Source organism: Hemitrygon akajei, chromosome 26 (assembly GCF_048418815.1).
Source record: "Hemitrygon akajei chromosome 26, sHemAka1.3, whole genome shotgun sequence".
Lineage (NCBI taxonomy): Eukaryota > Metazoa > Chordata > Chondrichthyes > Myliobatiformes > Dasyatidae > Hemitrygon > Hemitrygon akajei.
In genome coordinates this window covers 51,597,921-51,619,875 of record NC_133149.1, presented here as the reverse complement: position 1 = coordinate 51,619,875, position 21,955 = coordinate 51,597,921, and the positions used below count along the sequence as shown (strand labels likewise).

Here is a 21,955-nt window from a genome sequence, read left to right as displayed (position 1 = left end):
TGAACGGGAGCGTCAGCCCGTCGTACGACGCCGGCGCCGACAGGGGAGCGAGGCCGTCAGCCTGGTGCTATTACGGCCCGGGGCGTCCGAGCTCGGAGTTCAAAGGCCCTCCCCCGGGTTCTCTCCAATTCTCCGATTTACTGGTCGTTGTCGGTTGTCCTGTGAACAAGCTGGGGTTAAATCTAGGCTGGGTGCACGGGTCACGGGGCCGGTCGGGCCTGTTCTACGCCATCTCTCGGAGTTAAATTAAATCAAGCAGACAACCTCAACCATTTCTGAGGCAGCACAACAGTTAACACCGCTCCGTACCTTCAGCTCCTGGCACTCGTCCATGCTGAGATCCAGGCGGCTCTTTATGATGACCTGGTCAGGGCGAGAAACGGACCGTCAAACGCCTGTCGAAGCCCCGCGAGGGAAGGTGGCGCGGGGCCCGGCGCTCCGCGCTGCGCGCGGCCGGTTACCGGGGTAACACCTACCAGCTGCTCCTCGGTGCAGGCCCCCTGCTCGCTGAGCGGGAACGACCCTTCCTGCTCGTCCTCGGGGAGCGAGCCGTTCAGCAGCAGCCCCTGGCAACGAGAGGCGGCGGAAATCAACAGGGTTTCACATGACAGGCGTACCCGGCGGGACAAGGTTCGCCAGGATTAGATTACAGCAGTGATTACACACAATTACGGCCTGGGCTGACACCGATGGGGGGCAGGAACTTCAGCTGCAACTATTGTGTGGGACAGAAAGGGAGCATTTCTGACACTGCAGATTTATCAACATCGACCCTCCCTCTACATTCTCACAGCCGCGCCGACCAACCTTTGCTCGAAGCAGGGCACTTTTACGCGGCCCGAAAACTGCGGGGCACTTCAAATGCCTTTTTTTTGTCATCTGCGTGACTGTGAATATTCAGAAGGAAGATTGAAAAATCACACACCGTACCTCCGATTTTGTTTATGGATTGAAAGGCATAAAACGTGGAGACACAGAAAATCTGCAGCACGTTGCAGGCCCTTCGGCCCACAATGTTGTGCCGACCGTGTAACCTACTCTAGAAACTGCCTAGGGTTTCCCTACCGCACAGCCCCTCTATTTTTCTAAGCTCCACACACCTATCCAGGAGTCTCTTAAAAGACCCTATCGTATCCGCCTCCACCACCGTCGCCGGCAGCCCATTCCACGCACTCACCACTCTCTGAGTAAAAAACTCACCCCTGACATCTCCTCTGTACCTACTCCCCAGCACCTTAAATCTGTGCCCCCTCAATTCAGCCCTGGGGAAAAAGCCCCTGACTATCCACATGATCAATGCCCCTCATCATCTTGTACACCTCTATCATGTCTCCTCTCATCCTCCGTCGCTCCAAAGAGTAAAGCCCTAGCTCCCTTAATCTCTGATCATAATCCATACTCTCTAAACCAGGCAGCATCCTGGTAAATCTCCTCCGTACCCTTTCCAATGCTTCCACATCCTTCCTATAGTGAGGCGACCAGAACTGGACACAGTACTCCAAGTGTGGCCTAACCAGAGTTTTATAGAGCTGCATCATTACATCGCGTCTCTTAAACTCTATCCCTCAACTTATGAAAGCTAACACCCCATAAGCTTTCTTAACTACCCTATCTACCTGTGAGGCAACTTTCAGGGATCTGTGGACATGTACCCCCAGATCCCTCTGCTCCTCCACACTCCCAGGTATCCTGCCATTTACTTTGTACTCTGCCTTGGAGTTTGTCCTTCCAAAGTGTACCACCTCACACTTCTCCAGGTTGAACTCCATCTGCCACTTCTCAGCCCACTTCTGCATCCTATCAATGCCTCTCTGCAATCTTCGACAATCCTCCACACTATCCACAACACCACCCACCTTTGTGTTGCCTGCAAACTTGCCAACCCACCCTTCTACCCCCCACATCCAGGTCGTTAATAAAAAATAACGAAAAGTAGATCTCCTCTGCACCCTTCCTGTAGTGAGGCGACCAGAACTGAGCACAGTACTCCGAGGGGGAATCAGTGGGAGGATGCACACAACGGGACGGGTAGACAAGCAACATCCGAGAGGCAACAAACTCTGCAAACACCAAAAAAAAATGATAACTAAGCAATGAATCTCGAGAAGCTGAGATGACGAATCCCGAGGTTATGGGAACGGTTCCATGGTGGGTAAGTCAAGCTGAGTGAGGTTATCCCCACCAGTTCAAAACCCTGCTGGTTGAGGGAATATCAGGAAAATCGACTTGTCCAAAGTACATGCTCGATCACCTCAAAAGTTTAATACCCTTTAACCACGCTGAAAAGTTCAGGAACAGTTATCACCCCTCAACCATCAGGAAGGAGGTACAGGAGTCTCAGGACCCACACCACCAGGTTCAGGAACAGTTATTACCCCTCAACCATCAGGAAGGAGGTACAGGAGCCTCAGGACCCACACCACCAGGTTCAGGAACAGTTATTACCCCTCAACCATCAGGAAGGAGGTACAGGAGCCTCAGGACCCACACCACCAGGTTTAGGAACAGTTATTACCCCTCAACCATCAGGAAGGAGGAACAGGAACCTCAGGACCCACACCACCAGGTTCAGGGACAGTTATTACCCCTCAACCATCAGGAAGGAGGTACAGGAGCCTCAGGACCCACACCACCAGGTTCAGGTACAGTTATTACCCCTCAACCATCAGGCTCCTGAATCAGAGGGGATAACTTCACTCACCCCAACACTGAACTGTTCCCTCAACCCATGGACTCACTTTCAAAGACTCTTCATCTCACGTTCTCGACGTCTATTTATTGTTATTATTGATCTTCTGTTGTACTCGCTCAGTCCATTGCCCCGGCACACCGGTAGCTTGTCCGCCCTGTAGCAGGCGGCCTGTCATCGAGCCTATGTTGTGGCCTTGTATTTACTGTGAATGCCCGCAAGAAATCGAGACTTGGGGTTGTATACGGCGACATCTGTGTAATAAAATCACTTCGAACTTCGATCTTTAGAGTTAAATAAAGCTAATCTAGATGTACTTTTAATTTTAAGTGCCGCTATCCAGTGTCACACAAAGCCCCAGAATTAATGAGTGCCTGGTAACTGGAGGGTAATAATTTATTTTTGTGCTTATTTTATTTATTTAGCGATACAGTGTGAAATAGGCCGTTTCCCCCTCCCCAGCAAACCCGACTCCCCACCCCCCCGACAATCCTGCTTTTACCCTAACCTCATCTCAGGACAATTCACAATCACCTATTAACCGATGGAGGGTCTCGGCCCGAAACGTCGACAGAGCTTCTCCCTATAGACGCTGCCTGGCCTGCTGTGTTCCACCGGCATTTTGTGTGTGTCATTGGATATTCATTGGGGCCACTCTCCTGAATCCTCCCGGTCAGCAGGGGGCGGTATTGAACCTGTTTTAGATGTTGGGACCACTCTCCTGAATCCTCCCGGTCAGCAGGGGGCGGTATTGAACCTGTTTTAGATGTTGGGACCACTCTCCTCACACTCCCGGTCAGCAGGGGGCGGTATTGAACCTGTTTTAGATGTTGGGACCACTCTCCTGAATCCTCCCGGTCAGCAGGGGGCGGTATTGAACCTGTTTTGAGTCCTGACGAAGGGTCTCGGCCCGAAACGTCGACAGAGCTTCTCCCTATAGACGCTGCCTGGCCTGCTGTGTTCCACCGGCATTTTGTGTGTGTCATTGGATATTCATTGGGGCCACTCTCCTGAATCCTCCCGGTCAGCAGGGGGCGGTATTGAACCTGTTTTAGATGTTGGGACCACTCTCCTGAATCCTCCCGGTCAGCAGGGGGCGGTATTGAACCTGTTTTAGATGTTGGGACCACTCTCCTCACACTCCCGGTCAGCAGGGGGCGGTATTGAACCTGTTTTAGATGTTGGGACCACTCTCCTGAATCCTCCCGGTCAGCAGGGGGCGGTATTGAACCTGTTTTAGATGTTGGGACCACTCTCCTCACACTCCCGGTCAGCAGGGGGCGGTATTGAACCTGTTTTAGATGTTGGGACCACTCTCCTGAATCCTCCCGGTCAGCAGGGGGCGGTATTGAACCTGTTTTAGATGTTGGGACCACTCTCCTGAATCCTCCCGGTCAGCAGGGGGCGGTATTGAACCTGTTTTGAGTCCTGACGAAGGGTCTCGGCCCGAAACGTCGACAGAGCTTCTCCCTATAGACGCTGCCTGGCCTGCTGTGTTCCACCGGCATTTTGTGTGTGTGTTGCCTGAATTCCCAGCATCTGCAGATTTCCTGGTGTTGACCTGTTAACTGGCCCGGTCCGTCTCTGGACTGTGGGAGGAAACCGGAACACCCGGAGGGAAACCCAGGCATCCCACACAGGGACCCCTTACAGAGGAGGCCGGAAACGGACTCTGAACTCTGACGCCCCCCCCCCCCCCGAGCTGTAATAATGTTGTGCTAACCTCAAGGCGACTGTGGTGCCCAGCAAATTTAACTTCACAGACACAAAAGATGCTTTGACAACTCTTACCATTTGCAGATCAGGTAGCACCTCAAGGCGCTGACATTCCTGACTTTAAAAATCACTCCCGTCTTCGTAAGTAGAAATTAATTACCAGTCAGCGGGGCAACGTGCCTCCCCAGCAGGATCTTCGTACCTGTAGGATGGAAATCATCTTCCTGGCTTCCTCCATCTCCTTCCCCAGCTGGTCCTGCTGGTCCAGTAACTGGTCCTCCCAAAGGGACTGACTGTCGTTCAGGAAAGGCTTCCCACAGCTTGTAGGCATCCACTGGGACTCGATGGCGTCTTCTACTGGAGGAACACACAACAATCAAAACACGGACCCTCGTTTGCCAGTCCTCAGCATTTGCTCTCCCGGAACGCCGTTCTTTAAAAGTACTTTTCTGTCCTTTCCTAAAATGAAAATGTTGCGCACTGAGTCAAGTCAAGTCAAGTCACTGTTATTGTCATTTCGACCATAACTGCTGGTACGGTGCACAGTAAAAACGAGACAACGTTTTTCAGGACCATGGTGTTACATGACACAGTACAAAAACTAGACTAAACTATGTAAAAAACACAGAAAAAAAACTACACTAGACTACAGACCTACCCAGGACTGCATAAAGTGCACAAAACAGTGCAGGCATTACAATAAATGATAAACAGGACAATAGGGCAGTAAGGTGTCAGTCCAGGCTCTGGGTATTGAGGAGTCTGATAGCCTGGGGGAAGAAACTGTTACACAGTCTGGTCGTGAGAGCCCGAATGCTTCGGTGCCTTTTCCCAGACGGCAGGGGGGAGAAGAGTTTGTATGAGGGGTGCGTGGGGTCCTTCAAAATGCTGTTTGCTTTGCGGATGCAGGGTGTGGTGTAAATGTCCGTGACGGCGGGAAGAGAGACCCCGATGATCTTCTCAGCTGACCTCACTATCCGCTGCAGGGTCTTGCAATCCGAGACGGTGCGATTCCCGAACCAGGCAGTAATGCGGCTACTCAGGATGCTCTCAATACAACCCCTGTAGAGTGTGATGAGGAGTATGAGGAGGAGTAATTTCCTCTTCACTCTCCCAAAGGGCCAGCGCCATTCAGAAGTTACCAAAGCAAGCAGGGGGAGTTATTCAATAAAAACACAAGATGCTGGCGGAACTCAGCAGGCCAGACAGCATCTATGGGAGGAGGTAGTGACGACGTTTCAGGCCGAAACCCTTCATCAGGAGTGAAGTAACATGGGATGGTCAAGGGGGGATAAGAAGTGGGGGGAGGGATGAAGTAGAGAGCTGGGAAGTGATAGGCTGGAGGGAAATGGGCTAGGGGGAAGGTGGAGAACTATGGGAAATAAAAGAGAAAGAAAGGTAGGGCTGGGGGGAGATTATAGTGAGGGGGGAAAGAGAGAGAAAGAGAACCAGACTGAAATTATAGATTGGGATGGGGTAAGGGGGGGGGCAGGGGTATCATCGGAGGTCAGTGAGTTGGATGTTCATGCTGGCAGGAAGGAGGCTAACTAGGCGGGAGATAAGGTATTGCTCCATCGACCTGCGTGTGGCCTCATCTTGACGGTAGAGGAGGCCATGGACAGACATGTCGGAGTCGGAGTGGTCTGTGGAATTGAAGTGTGTGGCCACAGGGAGATCCCGCCACTGCTGGAGGACTGAGCGCCGGTGTTCGGCGAAATGGTCTCCCAGTCTGCGGCGGGTCTCCCCAATGTATAAATGGCCACATCGGGAGCACCGGATACAGTATTCGAGGCTTTCGATGACAAAAACAAGGGAACAAACAGCAAAACAAGCCCCTTTCTCACGCTCGCGCCCCCAACCCCAGGGCAGGCCACGTCCGGGCGTCTAGTCCTCGGCCCCGGACTCCCAGGCCCTCAGACGTCGAATTGACTTTATTCCCTACATCCTTCTCATACACGAGGAATAAAAATCGTTGTTACGCTTCACTTCAAATGTGCAATTATAGTAGTTCCTAATAAGTAGTATGTACAACGGGACATTCAATATGACATAGAAATACAGTTGTGTCAGTGTGAGTTAATCAGTCTGATGGCCTGGTGGGAGAAGCTGTCCCGGAGCCTGTCGGTCCTGGCTTTTATGCTGCGGGACCGTTTCCCGGGTGGGAGCAGCTGGAACAGTTTGTGGTCGGGGTGACTCAGGTCCCCAGTGATCCTTCGGGCCCTATTTACACACCCGTCTCTGTAAATGTCCTGAATCATGGGGAGTTCACAACTACAGATGCGCCGGGCTGTCCGCACCACTCTCTGCAGAGTCCTGCGATTGAGGGAGGTACAGTTCCCGTACCGGGCGGTGATGCAGCCAGTCAGGATGCTCTCAGTCGTGCCCCTGCGATGGAGGGAGGTACAGTTCCCGTACCGGGCGGTGATGCAGCCAGTCAGGATGCTCTCAGTCGTGCCCCTGCGATGGAGGGAGGTACAGTTCCCGTACCGGGCGGTGATGCAGCCAGTCAGGATGCTCTCAGTCGTGCCCCTGCGATTGAGGGAGGTTCAGTTCCCGTACCGGGCAGTGATGCAGCCGGTCAGGATGCTCTCAATCGTGCCCCTGTAGAAAGTCCTGAGGATTTGGGGGGCCCCCACACCAAACTTCCTCAACCGTCTGAGGTGAAAGAGACGCTGTTGTGCCTTTCTCACCACACAGCCGGTGTGTACGGACCGCGTGAGATCCTCGGTGATGTGGATGCCGAGGAACTTAAAGCATCTGACCACAAGACGTAGAAATGGAACCAGGCCATTCGGGCTATCGAGTCCATGGCTGATTTATTATCCCTCTCTGTATAACTGTATAACGCTATTGGCGTTTGATAAGTGATGAGACCCGGGTGGTGTCAGGGAGTTCAGTCGTCTCAGGGCCGGGGGGGGGGTTAGAAGTGGTTTCCCATCCTGACAGTCCTTGTCCTAATGCTACGGTACCTCCTGCAGGAGGGTCGGGGGGTTGTGTCAAAGAAATGAGAGGATGGATCAGTGACGATGCTAAGGGCCCTGCGTATACAGCGCTCCTGATAAATATCTCCAACGGGTGGAGGAGGGTTAAGAGGGCGCTGGTGAAGCTCGTTGACTACCTGAAAAAAGAGACAAACAGAACTCCTTTGTCGATCACAGTTTTCCTGGTAAACAAGCTCTAACGGGTCTCGTTGTTTTGTGGCTGCCTGCAAGCGGTCTAATCTCAGGGCTGCATTGATATTAAACGCACTTCCAAAGTCCCCGATGACAGCCGGGTCAGCCTAGCGTACGGCACGGTGCTGGGGACGTCATCCTGTGGTGCGGAAGGATCCGGACTTGGCACGGCAGCTCACCGACTGCGCCGGACTCGGTCACCGGGCTCGGGGATCGAGTCACTGGGAGGATAACCCCAGTCAGGAGGCAATGAGCGTGGGTGGCCAATCGCTCCTCAGCATTTATGCCATTCTTGTTTGTGAGGCTGACTCTAAAATTCGTAGGACGTAGCAGCAGAATGAGGCCATTCGGCCCATTGAGTCTGCTCCGCCCATTCTAGCACGGCTGATCCCGGATCCCGCTCAGCCCCGTACACCTGCCTTCTCGCCGGATCCTTTGATGCCCCGGCCGATCAGGAAACGATCAACTTCCGACCTTAAATATACCCACGGACGTGGCAGAACATTCCGCAGATTCACAACTCTCCGGCTAAAATAAAAATTCCTCCCTACCTCTACTCTGAAAGGTCGCCCCTCAATGTTGAGGCTGGGCCCTCTAGCTCTGGATACCCCCACCATAGGGAACATCCTCTCCACATCCACCCCACCTCGTCCTTTCAACATTCGGTAGATTTCCTCGCACATTATTCTACATTCCAGCCAGTACAGGCCCAAAGCTGCCAAACGCACCTCCTACGTTAACCCCTTCGTTCCCGGGATCAACCCCGTGAGCCCCCTCTGGACTCTCCCCCATCACTCACGGGACGCGGACGTCACCGGCAGGGCCGCCGTTTGCCGCCCCAGCTTAACCTCCCGGTGAGGGTGGCTAGGACTGGGGCCGCTAGCGCAATGCTACTGCAGCGCCAGCTCTGGGTGTGGGGTTCGATTCCCGCCGCTACCGTCGGCGATGAGATCGCACGCTCGCCCCGTGAGCGCCTGGGTTCCCTCCGGGCCCTCCCGATTCCCCCGCCAGCCCATTCCAAAGACATACCGGTTATGGTTAGTTAAGTTGTGGGCCTGCTACGCGGGTGCTGGAAGTTGCGGGCTGCCCCCCGCCCCACCCCCAAGAACACTCTTGGAGTAGGTTAAAGGTTCGGAAACACATTGTGGGTCGAAAGCTTCAAGTTCCTGGGTGTCAAGATCTCTGAGGATCTAATCTGGTCCCAACATTTCGATGCAGTCATAAAGAAGGCAAGACAGTGGCTATACTTTATTAGGAGTTTTGAAGAGACTTGGTATGTCAACAAATACACTCAAGAACTTCTCTAGTTGTACCGTGGAGAGAAATCTGACAGGTTGCATCACTGTCTGGTATGGAGGGGCTACTGCACAGGACCGAAAGAAGCTGCAGAGGGTTGTAAATCTAGTTAGCTCCATCTTGGGTACTAGCCTACAGAGTACACAGGACATCTTCAGGGAGCGGTGTCTCAGAAAGGCAGCTTCCATTATTAAGGACCCCCAGCACTCAGGGAATGCCCTTTTCTCACTGTTACCATCAGGGAGGAGGTACAGGAGCCTGAAGACACACACTCAGCGATTCAGGAACAGCTTCTTCCCCTCCGCCATCAGGGAGGATAGATAGATAGATAGATAGATAGATACTTTATTCATCCCCATGGGGAAATTCAACATTTTTTCCAATGTCCCATACACTTGTTGTAGCAAAAACTCATTACATACAATACTTAACTCAGTAATAATATGATATGCATCTAAATCACTAACTCAAAAGCATTAATAATAGCTTTAAAAAAAGTTCAGGTACAGGAGCCTGAAGACACACACTCAGCGATTCAGGAACAGCTTCTTCCCCTCTGCCATCAGGGAGGAGGTACAGGAGCCTGAAGACACACACTGAAGGCACAGATAGAGTGGATGTGGAGAGGATGTTTCCTATAGTGGGGGAGTCTAGGACCAGAGGACACAGATAGAGTGGGTGTGGAGAGGATGTTTCCTATAGTGGGGGAGTCTAGGACCAGAGGACACAGATAGAGTGGGTGTGGAGAGGATGCTTCCTGTAGTGGGGGAGTCTAGGACCAGAGGACACAGATAGAGTGGGTGTGGAGAGGATGTTTCCTGTAGTGGGGGAGTCTAGGACCAGAGGACACAGATAGAGTGGATGTGGAGAGGATGTTTCCTATAGTGGGGGAGTCTAGGACCAGAGGACACAGATAGAGTGGGTGTGGAGAGGATGTTTCCTATAGTGGGGGAGTCTAGGACCAGAGGACACAGATAGAGTGGATGTGGAGAGGATGTTTCCTATAGTGGGGGAGTCTAGGACCAGAGGACACAGATAGAGTGGATGTGGAGAGGATGTTTCCTGTAGTGGGGGAGTCTAGGACCAGAGGACACAGATAGAGTGGATGTGGAGAGGATGTTTCCTATAGTGGGGGAGTCTCAGACCAGAGGACACAGATAGAGTGGGTGTGGAGAGGATGTTTCCTATAGTGGGGGAGTCTAGGACCAGAGGGCACAGATAGAGTGGGTGTGGAGAGGATGTTTCCTATAGTGGGGGAATCTAGGACCAGAGGACACAGATAGAGTGGATGTGGAGAGGATGTTTCCTATAGTGGGGGAGTCTAGGACCAGAGGGCACAGATAGAGTGGATGTGGAGAGGATGTTTCCTATAGTGGGGGAGTCTAGGACCAGAGGACACAGATAGAGTGGGTGTGGAGAGGATGTTTCCTATAGTGGGGGAGTCTAGGACCAGAGGACACAGATAGAGTGGGTGTGGAGAGGATGTTTCCTATAGTAGGGGAGTCTAGGACCAGAGGGCACAGATAGAGTGGGTGTGGAGAGGATGTTTCCTATAGTGGGGGAGTCTAGGACCAGAGGACACAGATAGAGTGGGTGTGGAGAGGATGTTTCCTATAGTGGGGGAGTCTAGGACCAGAGGACACAGATAGAGTGGATGTGGAGAGGATGTTTCCTATAGTGGGGGAGTCTAGGACCAGAGGACACAGATAGAGTGGATGTGGAGAGGATGTTTCCTATAGTGGGGGAGTCTAGGAGCAGAGGACACAGATAGAGTTGGTGTGGAGAGGATGTTTCCTATAGTGGGGGAGTCTAGGACCAGAGGACACGGATAGAGTGGGTGTGGAGAGAATGTTTCCTATAGTGGGGGAGTCTAGGACCAGTGGACACAGATAGAGTGGATGTGGAGAGGATGTTTTCTATAGCGGGGGAGTCTCGGACCAGAGGACACAGATAGAGTGGGTGTGGAGAGGATGTTTCCTATAGCGGGGGAGTCTCGGACCAGAGGACACAGATAGAATGGATGTGGAGAGGATGTTTCCTATAGTGGGGGAATCTAGGACCAGAGGACACAGATAGAGTGGATGTGGAGTGGATGTTTCCTATGGTGGGGGAGTCTAGGTCCAGAGGACACAGATGGAGTGGATGTAGAGAGGATGTTTCCTATAGTGGGGGAGTCTAGGACCAGAGGGCACAGATAGAGTGGATGTGGAGAGGATGTTTCCTATAGTGGGGGAATCTAGGACCAGAGGACACAGATAGAGTGGATGTGGAGTGGATGTTTCCTATGGTGGGGGAGTCTAGGTCCAGAGGACACAGATGGAGTGGATGTAGAGAGGATGTTTCCTATAGTGGGGGAGTCTGGGACCAGAGGACACAGATAGAGTGGATGTAGAGAGGATGTTTCCTATAGTGGGGGAGTCTAGGACCAGAGGACACAGATAGAGTGGATGTAGAGAGGATGTTTCCTATAGTGGGGGAGTCTCGGACCAGAGGACACAGCCTCAGAATAGAGGAACGTTGCTTTAGAACGGAGATGAGCAGGAATTTCTTTTAGCCAGGGGGTGGGGAATTCATTGGTGTGGAGGCCAACCCATTGGGTGCGTTTAAAGTGGACATTGACAGGTTCTTGATGAGTCAGGGCGTCAAAGGTTACGGGGAGAAGGTAAGAGGATCAGGTAGAGAGGGATAATAAATCAGCCATGGACTCGATGGCCCGAATGGCCTGGTTCCACTTCTACGTCTTGTGGTCAGATGCTTCAAGTTCCTCGGCATCCACATCACCGAGGATCTCACGTGGTCTGTACACACCGGCTGTGCGGTGAGAAAGGCACAACAGCGTCTCTTTCACCTCAGACGGTTGAGGAAGTTTGGTGTGGGGGCCTCCAAATCCTCAGGACTTTCTACAGGGGCACGATTGAGAGCATCCTGACCGGCTGCATCACTGCCCGGTACGGGAACTGTACCTCCCTCAGTCGCAGAGAGTGGTGCGGACAGCCCGGCGCATCTGTAGTTGTGAACTCCCCGCTATTCAGGACATTTACAGAGACGGGTGTGTAAAAAGGGCCCGAAGGATCACTGGGGACCCGAGTCACCCCAAACACAAACTGTTCCAGCTGCTCCCGTCCGGGAAACGGTCCTGCAGCATAAAAGCCAGGACCGACAGGCTCCGGGACAGCTTCTCCCACCAGGCCATCAGACTGATGAACTCACACGGACACAACTGTATTTCTGTGTCATACTGACTGTCCTGTTGTATGTACTATTTATTAAAATTGCAGATTGCACACTAAAGACTTTTACTCCTCGTGTATGTGAAGGTTGGAACTAATTTAGTCAGTTCAATTCGGTTGTAATCCTGACCAGTGTCAGGAAGGGGGCCAGACACAGAGGGATCAGAGGTCTGCCGTGAGTGGTGAGGGGTCGAAGTCCACAGCTCCCTGGGAGAGGGAACACGGTCTGACGCAAGATTAAGCCACGTATTTCATAAGAAGCTGCCAGCACGGTGATGTGCCCACACTGACATCCAGCTGATCACCGGACAGTCGCCCCCGCATCACTTCAGCCTCTGCGGGGGGGGGGTCACGAAATTCGGCCGCCACACCTAACCACCGTCCTCTTTTTAATGTCGCCTGCACTTCCACTCATCTCAGGGGTGGGGTGGTGGGGGGGCGCCCGTCCGTTCGTCCTGCGAGCCCTTTGTAAACACCGATGCTATTTGTATGTGATCCTTGGCTCGGTCGAATCGAAGGTAGACAGGGTAGTTCAGAAAGCTTATGGGGTGTTAGCTTTCATAAATCGAGGGATAGAGTTTAAGAGTCGGGAGGTAATGATGCAGCTCTATAAAACTCTGGTTAGGCCACACTTGGAGTACTGTGTCCAGTTCTGGTCGCCTCACTATAGGAAGGATGTGGAAGCATTGGAAAGGGTACAGAGGAGATTTACCAGAATGCTGCCTGGTTTAGAGGGTATGGATTATGATCAGAGATTAAGGGAGCTAGGGCTTTACTCTCTGGAGAGAAGGAGGATGAGAGGAGACATGATAGAGGTGTACAAGATATTAAGAGGAATAGACAGAGTGGACAGCCAGCGCCTCTTCCCCAGGGCACCACTGCTCAGTACAAGAGGACGTGGCTTTAAGGTGAGGGGAGGGAAGTTCAAGGGAGATATTAGAGGAAGGTTTTTCACTCAGAGTGGTTGGTGCGTGGAATGCACTGCCTGAGTCAGTGGTGGAGGCAGATACACTAGTGAAGTTTAAGAGACCACTAGACAGGTATATGGAGAAATTTAAGGTGGGGGGGTTAAATGGGAGGCAGGGTTTGAGGGTTGGCACAACATTGTGGGCTGAAGGGCCTGTACTGGGCTGTTCTATTCTATGCTTCTATGAAGGAACATATGCTGGAGAGGGTGGACAGGGCGTTTCAGCATGCGGATCGACACCACCCACGTAGCAATCCCCCCCCCACCCCACACACGGGGACAGAACCGGTGCTGGATAGCAAGTGCAGGATAGGTAAAGTTCGTCTTACCGGGCCTGAATTCCCATTCCTCCTTCTGGGACGACAAATCCAACCCTTCGTCCAGCTGGCTGCTGACGGATTCCAGCTTGGCGCTGTTTGTCGGACTCGTGGAGCCGACGCTGGAAAAGACGAGGCCCTTTTAGTCACGGCCGCGGATTTAGCGTGGGAGTGAAAGCAGCTGGAGCGATCGGGCCGCAAACCTCACCGGGCGACGCGCGCGGCGACATTCCAACGCCGGGCACCGCCGCCCTCCCCGTCCGCAGCGAGCGGGGGGGGGGGGGGGGTGGGGGGGTCCCGGTGGTCAACCATTTCAACCCCACTCCCCCATTCCGACGTGTCGGACCGGACCCTCCTGCCCTGCCACAGTGAGGCCGCTCTCAGGGTGGGGGAGCAACACCTCATATTCCATCCGGGTAGCCCCCAACCTGATGGCATGATCATCGATTTCTCCAGCTTCTGGTAATTGTATCTCCTCCCCTTTCTTCCGTTCCCTATTCTAGCTCTCATTTTAACCCTTCTCCTCAGCTGCCCCTCACCTCCCCCCCCGGTGTTCCTCCTCCTTCCCTCTCTCCCACGGTCCACTCTCCTCTCCTGTCAGATTCCTTCCTCTCCAGCCCTTTACCTTCCCCACCCATCACCTCCCCCTGGTGTCCCTCCTCCTTCCCTTTGTCCCACGGTCCACTCTCCTCTCCTGTCAGACTCCTTCCTCTCCAGCCCTTTACCTTTCACACCCATCACCTCCCCCTGGTGTCCCTCCTCCTTCCCTTTCTCCCACGGTCCACTCTCCTCTCCTATCAGATTCCTTCCTCTCCAGCCCTTTACCTTCCCCACCCATCACCTCCCCCTGGTGTCTCTCCTCCTTCCCTTTCTCCCACGGTCCACTCTCCTCTCCTATCAGATTCCTTCCTCTCCAGCCCTTTACCTTCCCCACCCATCACCTCCCCCTGGTGTCTCTCCTCCTTCCCTTTCTCCCACGGTCCACTCTCCTCTCCTGTCAGATTCCTTCCTCTCCAGCCCTTTACCTTTCCCACCCATCACCTCCTCCTGGTATCTCTCCTCCTTCCCTTTCTCCCACGGTCCACTCTCCTCTCCTATCAGATTCCTTCCTCTCCAGCCCTTTACCTTTCCCACCCGTCACCTCCCCCTGGTGTCCCTCCTCCTTCCCTTTCTCCCACGGTCCACTCTCCTCTCCTGTCAGATTCCTTCCTCTCCAGCCCTTTACCCCTCCCACCCATCACCTCCCCCTGGTGTCCCTCCTCCTTCCCTTTCTCCCACGGTCCACTCTCCTCTCCTATCAGATTCCTTCCTCTCCAGCCCTTCACCCTCCCTACCCATCACCTCCCCCTGGTGTCCCTCCTCCTTCCCTTTCCCCCACGGTCCACTCTCCTCTCCAATCAGATTCCTTCCTCTCCAGCCCTTTACCTTTCCCACCCATCACCTCCCCCTGGTGTCCCTCCTCCTTCCCTTTCTCCCACGGTCCACTCTCCTCTCCTGTCAGATTCCTTCCTCTCCAGCCCTTTACCTTTCCCACCCATCACCTCCTCCTGGTATCCCTCCTCCTTCCCTTTCTCCCACGGTCCACTCTCCTCTCCTATCAGATTCCATCCTCTCCAGTGCTTTACCTTTCCCACCCATCACCTCCCCCTGGTGTCCCTCCTCCTTCCCTTTCTCCCACGGTCCACTCTCCTCTCCTATCAGATTCCATCCTCTCCAGCGCTTTACCTTTCCCACCCATCACCTCCCCCTGGTGTCCCTCCTCCTTCCCTTTCTCCCACGGTCCACTCTCCTCTCCTATCAGATTCCTTCCTCTCCAGCCCTTTACCTCACCCACACGTCACCTCCCCCTGGTGTCCCTCCTCCTTCCCTTTCTCCCACGGTCCACTCTCCTCTCCTATCAGATTCCTTCCTCTCCAGCCCTTTACCTTTCCCACCCATCACCTCCCCCTGGTGTCCCTCCTCCTTCCCTTTCTCCCACGGTCCACTCTCCTCTCCTATCAGATTCCATCCTCTCCAGCGCTTTACCTTTCCCACCCATCACCTCCCCCTGGTGTCCCTCCTCCTTCCCTTTCTCCCACGGTCCACTCTCCTCTCCAATCAGATTCCTTCCTCTCCAGCCCTTTACCTCACCCACCCGTCACCTCCCCCTGGTGTCCCTCCTCCTTCCCTTTCTCCCACGGTCCACTCTCCTCTCCTATCAGATTCCTTCCTCTCCAGCCCTTTACCTTTCCCACCCATCACCTCCCCCTGGTGTCCCTCCTCCTTCCCTTTCTCCCACGGTCCACTCTCCTCTCCTATCAGATTCCATCCTCTCCAGCGCTTTACCTTTCCCACCCATCACCTCCCCCTGGTGTCCCTCCTCCTTCCCTTTCTCCCACGGTCCACTCTCCTCTCCTATCAGATTCCTTCCTCTCCAGCCCTTTACCTCACCCACCCGTCACCTCCCCCTGGTGTCCCTCCTCCTTCCCTTTCTCCCACGGTCCACTCTCCTCTCCTATCAGATTCCATCCTCTCCAGCGCTTTACCTTTCCCACCCATCACCTCCCCCTGGTGTCCCTCCTCCTTCCCTCTCTCCCACGGTCCACTCTCCTCTCCTGTCAGATTCCTTCCTCTCCAGCCCTTTACCTTCCCCACCCATCACCTCCCCCTGGTGTCCCTCCTCCTTCCCTTTCTCCCACGGTCCACTCTCCTCTCCTGTCAGACTCCTTCCTCTCCAGCCCTTTACCTTTCACACCCATCACCTCCCCCTGGTGTCCCTCCTCCTTCCCTTTCTCCCACGGTCCACTCTCCTCTCCTGTCAGATTCCTTCCTCTCCAGCCCTTTACCTTTCCCACCCATCACCTCCCCCTGGTGTCCCTCCTCCTTCCCTTTCTCCCACAGTCCACACTCCTCTCCTATCAGATTCCTTCATCTCCAGCCCTTTACCTCTCCCACCCGTCACCTCCCCCTGGTGTCCCTCCTCCTTCCCTTTCTCCCACGGTCCACTCTCCTCTCCTATCAGATTCCTTCCTCTCCAGCCCTTTACCTCTCCCACCCGTCACCTCGCCCTGGTGTCTCTCCTCCTTCCCTTTCTCCAACGGTCCACTCTCCTCTCCTATCAGATTCCTTCCTCTCCAGCCCTTCACCCACCCTACCCATCAGCTCCCCCTGGTGTCCCTCCTCCTTCCCTTTCTCCCACGGTCCACTCTCCTCTCCTATCAGATTCCTTCCTCTCCAGCCCTTTACCTTTCCCACCCATCACCTCCCCCTGGTGTCCCTCCTCCTTCCCTTTCTCCCACGGTCCACTCTCCTCTCCTATCAGATTCCTTCCTCTCCAGCCCTTTACCTTTCCCACCCATCACCTCCCCCTGGTGTCCCTCCTCCTTCCCTTTCTCCCACGGTCCACTCTCCTCTCCTATCAGATTCCTTCCTCTCCAGCCCTTTACCTTTCCCACCCATCACCTCCCCCTGGTGTCCCTCCTCCTTCCCTTTCTCCCACGGTCCACTCTCCTCTCCTATCAGATTCCTTCCTCTCCAGCCCTTTACCTTTCCCACCCATCACCTCCCCCTGGTGTCCCTCCTCCTTCCCTTTCTCCCACGGTCCACTCTCCTCTCCTATCAGATTCCTTCCTCTCCAGCCCTTTACCTCTCCCACCCGTCACCTCCCCCTGGTGTCCCTCCTCCTTCCCTTTCTCCCACGGTCCACACTCCTCTCCTATCAGATTCCTTCCCCTCCAGCCCTTTACCTTTCCCACCCATCACCTCCCCCTGGTGTCCCTCCTCCTTCCCTTTCTCCCACGGTCCACTCTCCTCTCCTGTCAGATTCCTTCCTCTCCAGCCCTTTACCTTTCCCACCCATCACCTCCTCCTGGTATCCCTCCTCCTTCCCTTTCTCCCACGGTCCACTCTCCTCTCCTGTCAGATTCCTTCCTCTCCAGCCCTTTACCTTTCCCACCCATCACCTCCTCCTGGTATCCCTCCTCCTTCCCTTTCTCCCACGGTCCACTCTCCTCTCCAATCAGATTCCTTCCTCTCCAGCCCTTTACCTTTCCCACCCATCACCTCCCCCTGGTGTCCCTCCTCCTTCCCTTTCGCCCACGGTCCACTCTCCTCTCCTGTCAGATTCCTTCCTCTCCAGCCCTTTACCTTTCCCACCCATCACCTCCTCCTGGTATCCCTCCTCCTTCCCTTTCTCCCACGGTCCACTCTCCTCTCCAATCAGATTCCTTCCTCTCCAGCGCTTTACATTTCCCACCCATCACCTCCCCCTGGTGTCCCTCCTCCTTCCCTTTCTCCCACGGTCCACTCTCCTCTCCTATCAGATTCCATTCTCTCCAGCGCTTTACCTTTCCCACCCATCACCTCCCCCTGGTGTCCCTCCTCCTTCCCTTTCTCCCACGGTCCACTCTCCTCTCCTATCAGATTCCTTCCTCTCCAGCCCTTTACCTTTCCCACCCATCACCTCCCCCTGGTGTCCCTCCTCCTTCCCTTTCTCCCACGGTCCACTCTCCTCTCCTGTCAGATTCCTTCCTCTCCAGCCCTTTACCTTTCCCACCCATCACCTCCCCCTGGTGTCCCTCCTCCTTCCCTTTCTCCCACAGTCCACACTCCTCTCCTATCAGATTCCTTCATCTCCAGCCCTTTACCTCTCCCACCCGTCACCTCCCCCTGGTGTCCCTCCTCCTTCCCTTTCTCCCACGGTCCACTCTCCTCTCCTATCAGATTCCTTCATCTCCAGCCCTTTACCTCTCCCACCCGTCACCTCCCCCTGGTGTCCCTCCTCCTTCCCTTTCTCCCACGGTCCACTCTCCTCTCCTATCAGATTCCTTCCTCTCCAGCCCTTTACCTCTCCCACCCGTCACCTCCCCCTGGTGTCTCTCCTCCTTCCCTTTCTCCAACGGTCCACTCTCCTCTCCTATCAGATTCCTTCCTCTCCAGCCCTTCACCCTCCCTACCCATCAGCTCCCCCTGGTGTCCCTCCTCCTTCCCTTTCTCCCACGGTCCACTCTCCTCTCCTATCAGATTCCTTCCTCTCCAGCCCTTTACCTTTCCCACCCATCACCTCCCCCTGGTGTCCCTCCTCCTTCCCTTTCTCCCACGGTCCACTCTCCTCTCCTATCAGATTCCTTCCTCTCCAGCCCTTTACCTTTCCCACCCATCACCTCCCCCTGGTGTCCCTCCTCCTTCCCTTTCTCCCACGGTCCACTCTCCTCTCCTATCAGATTCCTTCCTCTCCAGCCCTTTACCTTTCCCACCCGTCACCTCCCCCTGGTGTCCCTCCTCCTTCCCTTTCTCCCACGGTCCACACTCCTCTCCTATCAGATTCCTTCCCCTCCAGCCCTTTACCTGTCCCACCCATCACCTCCCCCTGGTGTCCCTCCTCCTTCCCTTTCTCCACGGTCCACTCTCCTCTCCTGTCAGATTCCTTCCTCTCCAGCCCTTTACCTTTCCCACCCATCACCTCCTCCTGGTGTCCCTCCTCCTTCCCTTTCTCCCACGTCCACTCTCCTCTCCTATCAGATTCCTTCCTCTCCAGCCCTTTACCTTTCCCACCCATCACCTCCCCCTGGTGTCCCTCCTCCTTCCCTTTCTCCCACGGTCCACTCTCCTCTCCTATCAGATTCCTTCCTCTCCAGCCCTTTTACCTTTCCCACCCATCACCTCCCCCTGGTGTCCCTCCTCCTTCCCTTTCACCCACAGTCCACTCTCCTCTCCTATCAGATTCCTTCCTCTCCAGCGCTTTACCTTTCCCACCCGTCACCTGGTGTCTCAATTCATTCCCCCCTCGGTCTCACCCCCTCCACCGGCCAGCTTGCACACCTTTCCCTCCCCCCATCTTCTGACTCCGGTGCCCCTCCCCCCATCTTCTGACTCCGGTGCCCCTCCCCCCATCTTCTGACTCCGGTGCCTTGTCCCTTTCCTCTCCAGTCCTGACGAGAGGTCTCAGCCCTGAAACGCTGACTATTTATTCCTCTCCACAGATGCTGCCTGACCTGCCGAGTTCCTCCAGCATTTTGTATGTGTCACTTTCAGTATCATCCAGTTTATTTATAAATATTTATTTAGAGATACAGGGCAGGACAGGAGAATTTGGCCCGTCAAGCTGCACTGCCCAGAAACCCCCTGACTTAATCCTGTCGTAATTACGAGACCCTTTACAGCTAACCTACTGACCGGTACGTCTTCGGACTGTGGGAGGAAACCGGAGACCCAGAAGAGACCCACGCGGTCGGGGGGGCGGGAACGTAGAGACTCCTTACAGAGGACGCTGGGATTGAACTCTGACCCCACCGAGCTCTCATAGTGTCACGTTTACCGCTACGTTACCGTGGCGTCCCAATTGCGACAGGACACAGAAACACAAGGTCACAAGACAAAGGAGCAGAAGTAGGCCGCTCGGCCCATCGTGTCTGTTCCGCCACTCCACCATGAGCTAAACTATTCTCCCGTCCAGTTCCAATTTCCGGCATTTTCCCCATATCCCTTGATACCCTGACTAATCAGATACCTGTCAATCTCCTCCTTAAAAACCTTCAATGATTGGGCCCCCACAGCTGTATGTGGCAACGAAATCCATAAATTCACGACCCTCTGGCTAAAAAAAATTCTCCTCCTCTCTGTTTTAAATGGGCACCCTCTAATTCTAAGACTGTGACCTCTTGTCCTGGACTCGCCCACCAAGGGAAACAGCCTTTCCACATCTACTCTGTCCAACCCTTTCAATATTCGATATGTTTCGATTAAATCCCCTCTCATTCTTCTGTACTCTAATGAATTACAGTCCAAGAGCCGACAAACGCTCCTCATATGTTGGCCCCTGCATTCCAGGAATCATCCTCGTGAATCTTCTCTGAACTCTCTCCAACATCAGCACATCCTTTCTAAGATAGGGGGCCCAAAACTGCACACAGTATTCCAAATGGGGTCTCACCAGTGCCCCATAGAGCCTCATCAACACCCCCTTACTCTTATACACTATTCCTCTTGAAACGAATGCCAACATAGCATTCACTTTCCTTACTGCCCATCCAACCTGCTGGTTAACCTTTAGGGTATCCTGCATGAGGACCCCCAAGTCCCTTTGCACTTCCGATTTTTGAATTTTCTCCCCATCTAAATAATAATCTGCCCGATTGTTTCTTCTTCCGAGATGTGGAACCGTACATTTCTCAACACACAAAGAATAATTCCAGCTTTTCCCAGCATTGCGGAGTTACCAAACCAAAACGTGACAGTCCAATGCCCTCTTCTTTATTATTTCAAAGCCAACGTCCATTCAATACTCAAACAAAAAGCTCCCAAACTATTTGTCAGTATTTTCAGCAACTGCTGGGAAGTCAGGAATATAGTTTTATAGAATTCTTCCGGATCATATTTTGTGATATAGTGTACTTTGGAAAAGTCCTGGGCACATATACATTATATAGCTAGGGAGCTGTAGCAATTTTATTTATCGCACTGTACTGCTGCCCCCCCCAAAAAATACAAATTTCATGACATACGTGAGTGTTGAGAAACCTGATACTGATATGGGTCTCTATTGTGGACTGAGAGTGGGAAGAAGACGGGGAAAATCATGGGAAGGGAGAGGGGAGGGAGCGGGAAGCACCAGAGAGACAATCTGAAATGATCAATAAACCGACTGTTTGGGATCAAATGACCTTGCCTGGCGTCTCGGGGCTGTGGGTGTGTGTCTGCACCCCTGCCCCTACACTCCTTCTCTGCCACCCGTCCCACACCCCTCCTGCAGGCGCTCCACCCTGGCCGTTCCCAAAACCCTTTAGTCCCGCCAGATTTACAAACTTGCGCTCCGTTCCACGTTGACCAACACAGTCCTGTGCAAAACCCTAGCAATATATACGTGCCCAAGACAGGTCAGGCAGCGTCTACGGAGAGGAATAAACAGCAAATGTTTCAGGACGAGACCTTTTGTCAGGGATGGAAAGGAAGGGGAAAGATACCAGAGTCAGAAGGTGGGGGGGGGAAGGGGAAGGTGTAAAAGCTGGCAGTCCTATGTGTTACAGGAAATATTTAGCCTCCACCCTAACAAACTGGGCTCTCTCCAGTACAAAAAAAAGTGGATAGGGCCCAGTCCAAGACGGGTAAAGCCCTCCCCGCCATTGAGCGCAGCAATATGGAGCATTGTTGCTAGAAAGCAGCATCCATCATTGAGGGCCCCCACCACCCAGGCCATACTCCCTCCTCACTGCTGTCATCAGGAAGGAGGTACAGGAGCCCCAGGACCCACACCACCAGGTTCAGGGACAGTTATTACCTCTCAACCATCAGGAAGGAGGTACAGGAGCCCCAGGACCCACACCACCAGGTTCAGGAACAGTTATTACCCCTCAACCATCAGGAAGGAGGTACAGGAGCCTCAGGACCCACACCACCAGGTTCAGGGACAGTTATTACCCCTCAACCATCAGGAAGGAGGTACAGGAGCCTCAGGACCCACACCATCAGGTTCAGGGACAGTTATTACCCCTCAACCATCAGGAAGAAGGTACAGGAGCCTCAGGACCCACACCATCAGGTTCAGGTACAGTTATTACCCCTCAACCATCAGGAAGGAGGTACAGGAGCCT

The 21,955-nt window shown here is 53.8% G+C and overlaps 1 protein-coding gene across 6 annotated transcripts in view; it reads right to left on the bottom strand.

Moving 5' to 3' along the window:
- The window catches only part of dixdc1b (DIX domain containing 1b), a 220,526-nt gene that overhangs the window by 17,998 nt on the left and 180,573 nt on the right, over positions 1-21,955 (bottom strand). For 4 of the 6 annotated variants that reach the window (XM_073030172.1, XM_073030176.1, XM_073030170.1 and 1 more), the window contains 4 exons: positions 13,401-13,510; positions 4,608-4,762; positions 477-566; positions 310-363 (listed from right to left, as the gene is read on the bottom strand). In XM_073030172.1, coding sequence (XP_072886273.1) covers positions 310-363; positions 477-566; positions 4,608-4,762; positions 13,401-13,510 — 409 coding nt within the window. The remainder of the gene's footprint in view (positions 1-309; positions 364-476; positions 567-4,607; positions 4,763-13,400; positions 13,511-21,955) is intronic. The other 2 variants (XM_073030171.1, XM_073030175.1) reach the window with 2 other exon arrangements.